At 42.6% G+C, this 16,351-nt stretch overlaps 1 protein-coding gene across 1 annotated transcript in view; it reads left to right on the top strand.

Moving 5' to 3' along the window:
• Positions 1–16,351, top strand: part of ZBED1 (zinc finger BED-type containing 1) — a 133,173-nt gene that overhangs the window by 97,104 nt on the left and 19,718 nt on the right. Inside the window, exons 4-5 of the mRNA XM_081197026.1 lie at positions 904–1,005; positions 11,256–11,463. Coding sequence (XP_081053152.1) covers positions 904–1,005; positions 11,256–11,463 — 310 coding nt within the window. The remainder of the gene's footprint in view (positions 1–903; positions 1,006–11,255; positions 11,464–16,351) is intronic.

Below are 16,351 nucleotides of genomic sequence, written 5' to 3'. Positions count from 1 at the left end.
TAGGACGCCCACGTGCATAAGACACCCTCCCCCCATTTTAGGGGACTCAATTTTAGGAAAATTAGGGGAGATGGCCCAGAGTTGTTGAGCCTCTCCCCCCATGCAGCTGTGGGCAGGAAACACTTCCTAGATCATTTCTCGCGCGCAGTGGCATCAGGGGCATTTGCGCTCCCACCAGCCATTGTGCTCCGATGCCGCCAAGCACGGCAAACAATCCAGGGAGTGCCCGCCATGTGCAGGAGCATCAGGGGAAGTTGCGCTCAGGGAGCACAACCTCCCCCAATGCCACCGCACGCGGGAAACGACCCAGGGAGCTCCCACAGTGCACAGCAGCATTGGGGAAAGTTGCACTCCCACCAACAAGCTGGCTGACACACGCAGCTTCTCCCCCCCCCCCCATGTAGCTGCTGGCAGGAAACACCCCCCAGATCACTCCCCACTCTCTGCGGCATCGGGGGATGAAGCCACGCTCCCACCAATGAGCTGGCCGGCGGCACACCGCTTCTCTCCCCCCCCCCTCCATGCCACTATCCATGTAATGAACAACCCCAGTTTTTTGATGTGAGTTTTGAGTCAAAAAACCTCGTCCAATACACGGAAAAATACGGTAAATTAACAAAATGTCCTGGTGCAAAGTGAGCTATTGTATTTTTTCTTAAATGATCCACTAAAGAAAAAGCTTTTTTTAAAAAAAAGTCTGTCCAGACTCCGAAAACAAAAAGTGGAACACAAAGTAAAATACCAAAAATACGTTTCTCGTGTTATATTGTTAGTAGAGTGTGTGGAAGCACTGCTGGTCTACAAATAACTTAAAGGTCAAGTTGCAGGCTCTCAAACCCAGTATGAATACTTTTGTTTTTCACTTAATTGATTTGGACATTGTTTTTCTTTTCCCTTTTTCAGTGGAGTTTTTATACTGTGATTTGGCTTCCATGAAGTCCATACATCAATTTGTTCAAGCATTTAAAGCAAAGAATTACCCACTCCATGTCCTGATCAATAATGGTAAGTTTTCTTAAAAGTTGCTTTTTGGATGAGTGCTCCCCTATTGGGATCCATAGCATTGTTGTATATTTTACTCCCTTCACTTAGCAAAAGAACTGTGTCAGCGGGCACAAAGTTCTTGAACCTGAGAATTTTGTCCCCTGACTTCTAAGCTAAAGGAATCGTTTATGCAAGAACCTGATGTGCAACAGCAGTGGAAAAGGGCTAACTTGATATCAGGAATTGTTAGGAAGCATCCAGTATCAAATTGTCTTTATATTCTCTGGCAGTCTTCCTAACTTCATATGTTTTGGAGTACAGCTCTCACCAGCCTCAGCCAGCATGACCAATGCTCAGGGATTATGGGAGTTGCAGTCCAAAACATCAGTCCAAGCACACCATAAGCCAAGTGGGTACAGTAAAGAACCACCATAACAATCAAGGGATGGAGCAACCATTCAGCGTTCCTTGCCTACTGAGCATGCCCAGTCCTAACTGGGCTAGAACGTGGGGTTTGAGAAAAGGGATTCCCCTTAAGACTTCTAGTACTACTGTAGACCTAGGGGTTCACCCAGATCTGCTGATAATTTCTTTTGGGGAATGAATGCTGCCATTTTGGAGATATATATATAGAGAGAGAGAGGGGGGAGGGAGGGAGGGAGGGAGAGAGAGATAAGTAAAGGTAAAGGGACCCCTGACCATTAGGCCCAGTCATGACCGACTCTGGGGTTGCAGCGCTCATCTCGCTTTATTGGCTGAGGGAGCCGGTGTGCAGCTTTCGGGTCATGTGGCCAGCATGACTAAGCCGCTTCTGGCGAACCAGAGCAGTGCATGGAGACGTCGTTTACCTTCCCGCCAGAGCGGTACCTATTTATCTACTTGCACTTTAGACGTGCTTTCGAGCTGCTAGGTTGGCAGGAGCAGGGACCAAGCAACGGGAGCTCACCCCGTCACGGGGATTCGAACCGCCGACCTTCTGATCAGCAAGTCCTAGGCTCTGTGGATTAATCCACAGTTCCAACCGCATCCCTTCTATAGATAGATATATGGATATATAGATTAATAGTATTGTATTGGTATCTAGGAAGTTTTCACATTCTAGACTGCTCCTTGGGGCAGAACAGTATCTGCTCCAGATTATACCCCAGGTGACAGGTGGCAGTAGAGGGAATAGCAAGGGACAGAAAATGCTCCCCAGGACAAAGAAATGGGCTTCCTAAGTTGATAGAAGCCGGGGTGAAAAAGTTACAAGTAATTCATATAAGCATCCAGGTAGCAGTAGGGGAACAGGAGAGCTTGAAGGAATGAGCTTCAGTTGGGCACAGGGATTATTTTCTTCTTTTTGTTTGCCTGCCAAACAATAGATCCAATTCTGTCTGAGGAGGGAAGGAGGAGGATAAGTGACTGTCTGTCAAGTTTAAACCATGAAGCTCCCTTGGGAGAATTTAACAAAAGAAAAGAGAAGGTGAAGAATTGAAATAAGTTTTGATTCAGTCTGACTTTTATGTAGTTGGGTGTCTTGCTTGTTTTCTGGAAAAGGGAATCGGGTTCAATAGAATAAAAAGGAAAAAGGAGGAAAGCCAAACGTTTCAAAGGCTTGCCAGTGTTTCCACACCTCAAATAGTGTCAGTAATAAAATTCATGTCTTATTGCCACCACTGAACATAAGTAAGTTGCCTTGTTGGTAGGAGATGGGATTCTACATGAAAGTTATTCACTGGGCTTCTTCTAATAGACTTGTTCAGTTGTGGCAGGATCTTTAACCAGAACTAATCCTTAAGAAATCATGTAGCATTTCCTGTCTTTGGCATCAGTTTAAAATGCGTTCTATTTTCATTTTGTACCAGTGGTAGAGTAAGTCTAGGCCAGTCCTTTCTCTTCTATTAAATACGATGTTTTTAAAAAAGACTTACCGTATTTTTCGTCCTATAAGGCGCACCGGCCCATAGGACGCACCTCATTTTGGGGGGGGGGAATGAATTTAAAAAAAATATCCCCCCCCCCAGCCCTGGCTGCCGCCCCAAGCCTTGCACTCACCTGCCCGAAGCAGGGGAAGCCCTCCGGAGGGCTCCCCGTGCTTCGGGGCGACAGGCTGCCGCCCCAAGCCTCGCGCACCCGGCGGGACCTCCTGCCGGGCGCGCGAGGCTTGCAGACACTCGCCCAAAGCAAGGGGAGCCCTCCGAAGGGCTCCCCATGCTTCGGGCGACAGGCTGCCGCCCCAAGCCTCGCGCACCCGGCGGGACCTCCTGCCGGGTGCGCGAGGCTTGCAGACACTCGCCCGAAGCAGAAGGAGCCCTCCGAAAGGCTCCCCGTGCTTCGGGCGACAGGCTGCCGCCCCAAGCCTCACACCCGGCGGGACCTCCTGCCGGGCGCGCGAGGCTTGCAGACACTCGCCCAAAGCAAGGGGAGCTCTCCGAAGGGCTCCCCGTGCTTCGGGTGACAGGCTGCCGCCCCAAGCCTCGCGCACCCGGCGGGACCTCCTGCCGGGCGCGGGAGGCTTGCAGACACTCGCCCGAAGCAGAAGGAGCCCTCCGGAGGGATCCCCGTGCTTCGGGCGACAGGCTGCCGCCCCAAGCCTCGTGCACCCGGTGGGACCTCCTGCCGGGCGTGCAAGGCTTGCGGACACTCGCGGGGGCTGCAGGCTGCTGCCCGCAAGCCTTGTGAGCCCGCGGGTACTCCCACCGGGCTTGCAAGGCTTGCGGATAGCTTCCTGAAGCCTGGAGAGCGAGAGGGGTCAGTGCGCACCGATGCCTCTTGCTCTCCAGGCTTCAGCGAAAGATTTCCCCTTCATTTTTGGAGGGGAAAAAGTGCTTCCTATGGGGCGAAAAATACGGTAATAACTAGTAGCATGTAACACTAAGCACTCCAGTTCTTATCTCTCTGGTTGACAAACTCCTTGCGAGTCGAACGTCTTGGCTCCTGAATGCTCCAAACCCGAAAGTGAGTGTTCCAGTTTGCGAATGTTCTTTTGGAACCCAAACGTCCGGTGCAGCTTCCGCGGCTTCTGATTGGCCGCAGGAGCTTCCTGCAGCCAATCAGAAGCCACGCCTTGGTTTCCAAATGTTTTGGAAGTCGAACAGACTTCCAGAACGGATTCTGTTTGGTTTCTGAGGTACTACTGTATAAGAATAGTCTGCTGGATCAGGCCAATCGCCCATCTAGTCCAGCATCCTGTTCTCACAGATGATCAATTGTCACATTACAGACCACCTTTTTTAGGAGAAATATTCCCTTTTGTTTTATTTTAATAACTAAAATATGGTCATTATTTCAGCTAGATTTTTTTTTGGGGGGGGGGGGGTTGATATGCTGTTAGTTAATTTGATAGACTGTTGATGAAAACCAGAATAATTTTAATCCCCAGAAGGACTAATTTGGGCAAAAACATACGGGCAAAAATAAATTGCATACAGATTAATCCAATAATGGCTGAACTGGCAGCTGCAATTATCATGGCACGGGGGTGGGGTGGGGGTGGGGATCATGATTCATTAGCTTGACTTCAGTGGGAAAAGCCTGCTCATGTGAATAAGCTCCTAGGCAATGATGTTCTCAACTTCTGCAGAATTTCTTGTAAATGCCACACAAGACATGAATATTTGCAAGCATGATGGGTTGATTTAAGGGCAGGGATGTAGGTTCCTATATCTCCATGTCTGTTCCATTTAGCTTAACTGAGGACCTGAAGATTTGTTGAGCACACTTTAAATTAATGTTCTCACGACAAAATATGTCAGGCAAAATGCGCAGTTTCACAGAAAGGTCAAGTCTTCCCTTTTTAGGCTTTCATTTTGTTTCACAGACACTATTCTTCACAATGCACAATGTTCATGTGCACTGGCTACATTTTCAAAGCAAATGTGTAAAAAAAGTGCATAACAAATTGTTAATTTAGGTTAAAAAACCACAACTTGGTTTTTTATTTCACCATGAATGGCAGGAGAAAATGTATTTTATTTCTCCTTGATTTATTAAGTAAATTAGCACAAGTACTGCTCCTAAGCTCAGTTGCCATTACCGCCATTAAGGTACCAAAGGAGAGAACATGGTGATTTAATAGTGCCAAAAGAAAGAGAGACTGCGTGAGAAATGTATGCATACTGTGAGCCCTTTTATTTATTTTTTGAAACTTCAGACTTCCTTTCTTACTTATTTAATGCAAGGTATTGTACAAAACAAATATTAAAACCTAGCTGAATGGAAAATAGCAATATATAAACTTTTTTCCTTTTTTTTTAAGGATGGCTGAATAGGCAATCAAAGTAGTCTGTTGCCAAAGGTCTTGCTGTTAAAAGCATGGAAAAGGACAACATTCCTCCTCCGTTGTCCCGGTTAGGAAATCCTTGTGCGGGGCTAAAAATCAAATCAAATCAATACTTCTCTGCTGAGAGATGTTAAGTGCATTCCCCCAAGATTCTCAGCATTTTACTCTGCCAGACTTTTCAAGGACATAACTCTGCTTCTGTTTTTCACTTTGCAATTTTCTGGTGTATGTACATATAAATTCCATATTTGTATCTGTGGAGGGTTGCATGACTTCCCATGCTGGGCTACCTATCCAACCTTTCCAGGTTGAGTTGAATGGTCTGAAGGGTTTTGTAAATGCATTAGACTGATTGTACTTGCAATCCTCTCTGCGGTCATGAACCCTGCACCATCTCCATAGATGCAAATTAAGAACGCCTGAAGAGGACTATTAGCCCATGGTATGTGAGGGAACCGTGCTAGATGGCAGGCCATGACTCTTGCACAACATTTGCATTAAAATTGTGAGAGCTCTTTGGCTATCAACATTTTTTTCTCTCCACCAGATCTGGCAGATGCTCAGCATTTTAAGATGTTGGGCTTCATACTGCTGCTGTCGGGTTGCTAATAAAATGCAGTAACAGCTGTTTTGTGTGTTACAAGTAGGGATGGGGGAGGATTTCAGTCTGGAGCAAACTTTTCTGGTTAGTATCGGACATACCATGCTCAGATCTGAACATAGTCATGTGGGTTAGATTGCACACCTATGAACATTTGCAAGTATGGACTCTTCCAGTTTACAGTTTTAGGGGTGTCGTCCCCCCCCCGGCATTTTGAGAGCTTCAATTTATTTCTCACCTAATGAAAAACATATCTAGGTGACTTACATGCACAATTTATAGTGCAATCTTAAATGGAACTAGGAGGGGTGAGTGCAAAATGGTGGATTGTCCACCATCTCTAAAGCTTTACTGACTTATATGCCTGCGCAGGAAGGAGGTTCTATAAGGGCATCCTACCCCTTCTCCCCCTGTGTATGGATTTTTTTCCTAGTTCTTTAGATCTCTCATCCCACCCCCTTTGATTCCAATTGGAGATAATTAGTTGTGCCATCTCCAGTCTGAGGGTGTGTCATGGGGGTGTGACGCCCAGCGTGGTGGGGGGAATTGCGGCGTGTGTTGGGGGGGTGCGCGATGTTACCCCCCTCTCTGATGGTGCCTGTGGTAGTGCGCTTCCCCCGCCCCCCTGTTCCTCCACCAGTGAATCCTGGAGCCCCTTGGATGAATGAAAGGGCCTTGGATCCAGTATATTTGAAGTCTGCTCTGTCCTGTCCCTAGAACACTCTGTTTTGGGGCTTAATATGGTCCACTGCTGACAAAAGAACCACTAACTGTAGCCCTACACTCACAAATGTTATTCATGAAAATAGAGGAAGCTTCCGTTACAAATGCACAGTTCGTAGGAGGCAGGAAGTCTCCTCTTCTCTTTCCTAATCCCCTCAAACTAGAGGATTTGGGGGTTAGGTTTGCTGTTGTTTTGTGTTAATTTCTATTATTAAACTTAAAAATTCAGAAGAGATATTGTCTTTGGGCCCTTCCTTTGCCATCTAGTTGTCTAGTTGTACTGCAAACTTCTGTCTGAGAAATATATTTACTTGTTGTCATGATGATATATGATTGCTTTGAATGAGAAATTGCTGCTCATAATCCATCTCTCTTCCTCTTCCACCCACCCACAAATATCTACAATTAGGCCTATCAGCTAATTTATGTTAATGGCAATTGTTGTAAAACATTTTTTTTAAACCCACAGATCTTGGAACTGAATTTTTCCTCTCCAGAAATTAAGCTTTGTCTGCTTTGTCCCAAAATCAGGCTTTATTGTTCGAATGACTGGATACATAAATTTGTTTAATTAAAGTCATGGACACATACACAATGTAAACCCTAGAAAGTTTGTTGGCATCAGCTTGTATTGGATTGAATATTTTTATCCAAGATTTAGCTACTAATTAAGGAAGTTACTATTTTCAGTGCAAATATGAACTTCATAGCAGGATGTCATTAGACTTTTTGGTCACTATATTCTTAGTTGTATTATTCAGTAACTTTCACCCTCTTCTATAAATCATGGGCTGACGTTTGACAGGATCTATTCCATGTTTTATGGTTCACCAGGGTGGATAATATTTATACTATTATTTGTTTGTTGTTTTATCTGAAGTATTTTAAGGCTGTCTTTCAGAGCAACTAACTCTCTCAAGGTGGCTTACATAAAAGCTTACAATTAGGGAACAATTTTAGTTTACATACTTCCATGTATCAAAATGCATAGAGCGATCCTGCAACCAGTCTGATCTTTTCTTGTTGTATTTCCAAGCAAAACCTCAACAGTATCACATAGATCACTTTTTATTTAACAAAGAAAGTAGGTGGTTTTACACACTTCCATTGTTTCTCTTCATTCGCCTCCCCCCTTGGTATAGATTGTTTCCAACTGAAGCTTTCCAATGTTCCATGCACTTAAATGCTCTCTCTCTCTCCAGTGTGGATTCCCTCATATATCATAAGGTTTCCCTTTCTGTGTTTACTTTCCTGGGAGCAATCCCCATTAAAAACAGTGGGATATAACAGAATAAACATGCATAGGAATGGGTTCTTAATTTGTGGATTTGCTAAACTCTTAACCCAGGGCAAATCTGGGGGTGGTAATACATGAACACACAGAATCCCACTCCTTTGAAAATGTAATTTGCATTGGAAGAAAGAAAGAAAAACCGTTGACCTTATTGCAAAAACACACATAACGTTGTTGTTTAGTCATGTCCGACTCTTCGTGACCCCATGGACCAGAGCACGCCAGGCACTCCTGTCTTCCACTGCCTCCCGCAGTTTGGTCAGACTCATGTTTGTAGCTTCAAGGACACTGTCCAACCATCTCGTCCTCTGTCGTCCCCTTCTTGTGCCCTCCATCTTTCCCAACATCAGGGTCTTTTCCAGGGAGTCTTCTCTTCTCATGAGGTGGCCAAAGTATTGGAGTCTCAGCTTCAGGATCTGTCCTTCCAGTGAGCACTCAGGGCTGATTTCCTTAAGAATGGATAGGTTTGATCTTCTTGCAGTCCATGGGACTCTCAAGAGTCTCCTCCAGCACCATAATTCAAAAGCATCAATTCTTCAGCGATCAGCCTTCTTTATGGTCCAGCTCTCACTTCCATACATCACTACTGGGGAAACCATACACTTAACATTAGTTTGGCCTTAAGTGTGGGGATGAGGCATCTGTGAATAAGGCAAAGTAGGGACAATTTATCAGAGATAAGGGGCAGATTTTTTTCCAGTTTGTTTAAGATTTTGAATCCTAGAATGTTGCTTTCCAAACATTTTTTCCCTCAGTAGCTGGAACATTCTCCTCTCTGATGTTGGAGCTCTATTATTTTTCTTGCCATCCTTTCCTGCTTCTGTAAGACAGCACACATCACCCGTGTATCTGAGTTAAAACATAGGGTGGTTTGAGTGAGTTTAATGGCCTTGTTCATACAAAACCCAAAGCCAAACCATGGCTAAGTGTGACCACAACAGTTTGCAGGAAAAAACCCATGGTAACTATAGCTTGTGAGACAAATCACAAGCATCTGGTTTACATGTAACACTAAGCCAAACCATGGTTTAGCTTGCGGTAGTGTGGCAGAAGCAGAAGCAGAAAATCATCAAAATGACTGTAATTTTCCTGTAAGGGTTTGGCTTTACATTACATTTCACTGGGTCTCGGTGAAATCTTGGTTTATTGCAGTTAATGTTTTCCTGTGTTTGACCTGGCTGAGCCATTCCTGCCTCCTTCCCAAAAGACATCTTCATTCAGAGCTAATTCAAGTACATAATTCAGACTGGATCTTGCTGAATGTCAGAGTTAATGTGCAATTATATGGATTGCCTCAGAATCTTGATATCTACTTGCATGTACACTAATAGGAGATCAGAAATTGCTAAACAAAATATGCATTGGCACACACTGTACAGATTATTCATAAATGCGCTTGCTGCTGCTTTACTTTTTCTATTGATGTCTGTTTAATCAAAGGCTTTTGAAACCAAGCTCGCTAAACTAAATTAGTAAATTGCATATAAATGACAGTCCTATCAAAACAGAGAGGGCTGGGTTTTTTTTAATAATAAAAAAGTGTCATTAACATTCTGTCTGCTGCCAATCCTTGTTCCTGAACTTGCTGCTATGTGCTATCAGACACTAGGGAACATTAGGAATCCAAAGGCAATTAGCAGTGAAATCTATTCAAAAAGTAGTTGATTTGTAAGAGCTCTCCTATGAAAAGTTTAGCAAAAGAATTTTTAGAGTGGGCAAAAGATGAAAGTGCACCATGTTCTTGGCAACAAATGGTTTCACAGTTATTGGCAGTAGAAAAATAGAACAGCTTTTGTTGCTCAAGTTCACCCCTTTAGGACCCATGAGTAAAGCTGAGGACATGTTTGGATGCTAGAAAATCAATAGTCTACAACTTTTAGTGCCTGGTGAATGTTGTGCAGTTAATAATTTAAAAAGGGGAAGTTGTTCTTCCAAGACTTTTCCTTTTATCTGAAAGCAGGTCTCTGTGTATGTATGTTTGCTTTATTTCCTTCATTTCCTTCTAGTGCTCAGCAGGATTAAAATAGCACAAACATACATTTCAGGAAATATTTTTTTGGGGAAGCAGTTGTATCTCTTTGGAGACTAAAGAGCTGTTGGAGATGGCAAGAAAAATATACATGAAATATACTCAGAGTCGCAAAGTGATTTCATGCTCTTTATTCAGCTCATAGTGGTGAGGAGGAATGAATGAAAGTCCCCTCAAAGTATCTCAAAGCTGTTCTATTTTTCTACTGCCAATTCCTGCCTTATATACATTATTTACACAATGGGCTGCACATGATTGGCTAATTCCGGAATTCTACTGTAAGCCAATCAGGTTGTGGATTCACTTCTATCTGGAGCATGATTGGGTGGTTCCTGCCAACCAATCATACTGCTGCATTGTTCTAGGACCAATCAGACTGCTGCATTCTGAATCCTATTGTTCTAGGACCAATCAGACTGCTGCATTTGGATCCTATTGTTCTAGGACCAATCAGACTGCTGCAGTTTGGATCCCATTCAGCTCAGTACATAACAATACAAATAGTGATTTATTTGGGTGGGGTGTGTGTGTCGGAGAACATGATGAATGTGTCTACAGCACAAAGTCAGAGAGAAACAATAGCCAAAATTATTGTGCCAAGAGGACTGAATGAACCAAGTGTGCAAAATCTGTACAGTAGAGGCAAAGCAGGCTTTCCCTCCTCTAGGAATCTTTGAGCTGAGCTAGCTCAGGGCCAGTTCCCAAGGCAGAAATGAGGTGGGACAAGGTCTTTATCCATTGTTCAATGCAAAAACAATTCAGTAGTGAGAAAGCAATCAAGCAACTACTTTGGTACTCACTCAGTACACCTGCTTTTCCTGGGCTTTGTTTTTGGTCATGTGAATGAACTGTCCCTGAAGGTGGTGAGTCCAAGGTGGAAGAAAGCAGGGCATAAGTATTACTTGCATGATGGCACTTCCTCATTTCATCTTCTTCTGGAAATGGAGTTGCTTGGAATTCCATTATTTTTTGTGAAGGAGCTCATTTTTTTGCAGGTACTAGGAAGTTTATAAGCTTCTATATATATGTATATAAACACACACACACACACACACACACACACAAATTGCTGAATTCAGGTATTTTTTTTAAAAAAAAAATATTAAATTTATATACCACCCTTTGTGTAGTGGTTTAAATATCTCATGTTTATGAATAAGTAGTTTGTTAAGGGTGTTGGGAATTGTGGTTTTGTAAGTGGTAAGCTACAGTTTCCATGTTTCTTTGGGGGGGGGGTGTGATTATGTGCTTTCAAATGTACGATGTGTAGCAGCCTATATAGTGGTCCATTCACCACAAGCAGGCTCCTGTATACCACAAACTTCACCTGCACTCTTTCTTTTCTTTTTAAACTTCACAGCTGCAGTGATGCTGGTGCCTGAAAGGAAAACAGAGGATGGGTTTGAGGAACACTTTGGTATTAACTACATGGGACACTTCTTGTTGACTAACCTTCTCTTGGAAACACTGAAGCAATCAGGAACCCACAGCCACAATGCTCGAATTGTCACTCTCTCATCAGCTACCCATTATGTAGCAGAATTACGTCTTAACGATCTGCAAAGCAGGTATATTGAAATAAAATGAAAAACTTCACTGTACCTCGAGTTTACAAAAAATTGAAACCAGAATTCCAGAATTTAGCTGATTTGCCTTGTATATCCAGACTTATTTATTTCATATTTGTATCCCATTCCCTCCCTACAAGGAGTTTTGGGAGAATTCAGGATGGGACAACTTTGAAAATTCTCTTGCCTTTATGAGCATGAATTGTGGGTTCTGCACATCAAAGCATTTGCTCCCAGTACCAGCCTATTCTTCCTTCTAACACACACACCTTGGAATGCACTGTAATAACATATGAGGGCTGCAGTATTTAATTGGGTGAAACATTGTCCTGCTTAATCAGGAATCAGATTTTTTGTAAATAAAAAAATGATTCAAAATAATTATTTTTAAGAGAAACACTTATGAAGACTCCAGATGGCAACCACCATCTTAAGGGCCATTCTGTTTTGTGTGCACGCAGGGGGTAATACCTCTACAAAGGTGTTGGCTGGGCTATTCACCTTTCAGGGATCCTGGGTTGCACCCGTGCTGAATAAGGGGTCCAAAGTCCCTTCCAGCCCCATGATTCCATAAATTCATCCTCTAAAACACACACAAAATGACTTTTTCTTTAGGACAAGTTTTCTTATATGCAAATTAATTCAAGTTTAGTTGGTTTGATTTATTGATTACACAAATCAACCTTTCTCTAATTGTGTGACAACCTTCCAAGTTAACCTTCAGAAAGGGGGAGGGGTGGGAGGGTTTGCTAGGCAGAAGTCCTCATCCACAGCTGGCAATGATGCCCTTGTGTCATTCTGAAGACCATCATTTCCTGCTGGGGAGCATGGGATTCGCAATGTCCTCCACCTCCAAATTCATTAAGCCATGCAAAAGAAGAAACTACAATTTCCTGCTCCTCAATATTTCCCAGGTTCTCTGTTGCCCAAAATGCTACCCTTGCGCAGTTTTCAGATGACAGCAAAGGCAAGTAGGAAGGAAAACATTGTAGAAGGGCCACAGCTCAGTGGCTAGCATCTGCTTTGAATGCAGAAGGTCTCAGGTTCAATTCCTGGCAACTTCAGGAATGTTCCCTGCCAGAAATCCTGGACATCTGCTACCAGTCAGTAGACAATTCTGAGCAAGAGGCTCCTGGCTGTTTGGATTCCCAACCTACACAGAGTCTAGCACTTCTCCACTGACTGTCAGTTTCTCTCATCAGTTTTGCTCTCCAATTGGCAATATCCCCCTTCAATACTCTTGCCAGTTGGCAGTCATTCTGGCATGTGTTGGATATCATTTATTCTATTTAAATGTTGCCAGATTTCTGTTCATCCACCTGCCTGCTCCTTAACCCTTTTCATTGGGTTAATCTGTTCTTCCTTTGCTCTGTTTTAGGAGAATCATGGAGGGGGAATTTATAGGTCTCTAATCCCAGCCCCTGCTTATTATGCAGGAAATGCAGAGCTTAGAGCTGTGCCATATACCCTATTGCCAAGCCATTTTTCTACCCAGCCATTCCTTTTGCATTGCTAGAACTGTGTTGTCTTCTTTGCTGGCATGGTGTGACTTTGGAGACTGATACTAGTTGCTAAATTCATCATCCTCAAAACAACAACAAACCTCTGGTTACGTGAAAAATATTCAATAAACACACAAGATGTAACCGGCTTGGTCCATATAACTCTACTCTGTAAAAGTTGCTGCTTACACCAGCTACTACTATGCTATAAGATCCTGTGATATCCTATATGAGTTTGTACTACTGATGAAGCCCAGGACAGCAAAACAAGCCTAATATTCCGGAAATCCTTGTCTTAGATTCTGTGAAAGGATTCTGTGGAACTGCAACAACCTTTCGCGTGGATTGTTGGACTCTATGAACAGTCAGGTGGAATAGACACTTACACATACATGGACCTTACGCATAAACTGATTAGAGAATGAACTGATCCACAGGGTCTTCTACTTTTTTCATTGAACTTTTATGAGCTACTTCTGTTAAAATCTACAATTTAATACAATGAATAGTATACTTTATTTATTCAAATGTACAGCTGGTTACATATTGTGTGTTTATTGAAATTCAACATCCTGACAAACTTGGATGGACTAAAGGAGCTAATAAGTCATGTTAGGGTAATGTTTTTTTAGGGGTAAGAATGGAATGCATATGTTGTCATCTTCTCTTCCATGGCAGCCTGATGGAACAGCCTCTGTGTTTCTACTAATGTAACCCAAGGCAGATTATGAAAGTCACAGAGTATGAACCTAGGTATATTGTGGAATACAGAGAGTGGCCTACAGGGTGGAATATCTGAATATATCTGAGTACCTGTATGAAATCATTTCAGCTGAAAAGTGCACAGTGAGTGTGCAGGGTTCAACCAGGCAGAGCACCTTCCCAGTAGTGGCACCCTCCCTGTGGAACACCCTCCGTCCAGATGACAAGGAGATAAAGAACTCTGCAACTTTTAGAAGACATCTGTATTGGGAAGTTTTTAATATTTGATGCCTTATTATGTTTTATATATTCTGTAAGCCGCCCAGAGTGGCTGGGGAAGCCCAGCCAGATGGCCAGGGTATAAATAATAAAATCACCATCATCAGCTAAACTTTGGTTTTGTATAGCACATCCTTGCATTGTGAGAACTCATTCTGTTTCACAAACCTATTGCATGTGAGCTACACATTACCAAGGCCACATCCTCCTTTGCTGACCTGTATTTGCATACTTCATCAGAAGGTGCTTTTTAAGAAGTACAAATCCAAAGCTCACTTGGATATATGGAGCAGGGTTTTTTTGAATCCTGGCTTGCTTACACACAGTGTCAGTGAGAGAAGCATAGGCTTAATTTAGGGGTGCCATTTGGAGAGGGTGGAAGGGTAGTGAACTCCCTCTTCCCCTGGTATTTCAGGACTCGTGAGTATTCCTTTGGGTCACTTATAGCTTTGGTTACTTAGAAGTATTTATTTTTATACTGCCGTTTAACCCTGAGACGGCTTCCTAGGAGGCTCATTTCTCTCCTCCCGGCTTAAAAATCTTGGGAACTGTAGTTTATCCCCACACACAGAGTTTCCAATACCTTCAACAAACTACAGTTTCCAGGATTCTCTGGGGGATTCTTTAACTGTATGCTGGGTATGCAGCCGCGGTTTGCAAAACAAAGCATCAACTTTTAAAATAATCAAAGAGCAGCGTTAAAGCTTTTACATCAAAAACCATTTCAGGACAGGTGGAACAAGAATTGTTCTCATCTTTCCTATTCACCTGAAGGTCTTCAGGAATAGCAGGCTGCTGCCACAGGAAAAAAACCCACCCTGTTCTGCATTCCCATGAAATGCAATTCTTTTGTTTTGGTGATGGGACATCTGACAGGGTCTCGGAAGATAACAAAAAGTAAACACAACAAATACCTTTAAGATTCATAACTTCTTAGCAATTTAATTTTGGATACATCTCAAGAACAGGTTTCTGTGACTCATCTTCCCCCATTCCCTTTGCAACACTTACTACTGAAACCTGTAATGGTGCTCTGGTTTCCTCCTTAAGAGCTTTGGCTTAGCGAATTTCTTAAATGACATTTCAACAAAAGTCTTGTTTTAGCATGCAGTGTTTTGATAGCCTTTCTTCTGTGTTCTCCTCTGAAATTGCGTGGACACGAGAGAGCATAATGCAGGTATAATCATGCCAGCTAGAATTTCTCCTGAATGGGCAGCTGTCTTTTCCTGCCTGTTACAAAAGTACTTCAAGAGAGGAACTTTAATTTGCATTCCAGGCCTCCATATCTTTGAAATATCCCCCTCTTTTGTGGGGAAAACAGAAAGCAGCAGCATCTCCTTAAGATCCTCATTATAAAGCCCTTGGAGAGCAGTTGGACCAAACAGGAGGCCCACATTTTGTTAGTGAAATATTGTATGAAAAGTGGTTTAAACAGCTCTTTATATGTTGACTGCAAAATAGAGTATTGCACCTGCATTTGCTTATAGTGCTCTTTAGTAACTTCAGTAAACACAATAAGGTATTTTAAGAGTAGCCATTACATTACTAAATATTAATCTAGCTCACTTGTTTTCCTGTCTTCCACTGCTCGTGATTACCATTGTTATAAGTGAAATTGCCTTTAGACAAATGGCTGTAATGATTCCAGCCCACATATGCAACAGAAGGCTAGGCAGTAATTTCATCCCGAACTTACCTTTTTGCCTGAATATTTATTGCGGTGCTGTCAGTATAACAGCATGATAGATTAGGAGGTTTTGCATTAAAATGATTCTTAAGTAAAGTAGACATGAATATGTTGAACGAGCCCTGCAGGACCTTTTTAAAGCTTCTGAAGCTTGCTTTGTTTCTTGGATACCTCATTTCAGAAGTTTTAGATCTTTGGAAAATTCAAATAGTGAATACTATAAGCCTGTTTGTTCTATGGAATTCATTCCTGTCAATGTCCATTTAAACATTATGTATGTTTACAGTTATGATAACCTCCATTTGTTTTCTAGTCAATAACTGTGAGTTGCATTTATCGACTGTTACTGGCGGTGATGTGGGTTTTCCATAGAATTTTGAAATGCAAAAATATTCCCTTGAAGTTTAGGGTAATTTGCATTGGGTAATTTTCACTGGAGAATTTTCAGGTTTTGAGAGTTATCCAATTTAGTTTGCTTATTTTACTCGTATTTAGCAAGCAAAGCTAAAATTCTTGAAACTGCTAGGCTTGCCCAGTAATATATTTGCAGATTAACTTATTTTCCCATGTAAAAATTAAAACACGGGGGATTTTTCTGCCCTTCGTCATTTATTACTGATCTTGAGTATTGGACCCTAGTTCTCAGTCAGGTATACTTTAAGTTATCAGGTAAAATAAGCACAGATATCACACACTGGCTAACATAAATAATACATTT

Source organism: Podarcis bocagei (genome assembly GCF_964188305.1).
Source record: "Podarcis bocagei genome assembly, chromosome: 6".
NCBI lineage: Eukaryota > Metazoa > Chordata > Lepidosauria > Squamata > Lacertidae > Podarcis > Podarcis bocagei.
This window is presented reverse-complemented; position numbering and strand designations above follow the sequence as displayed.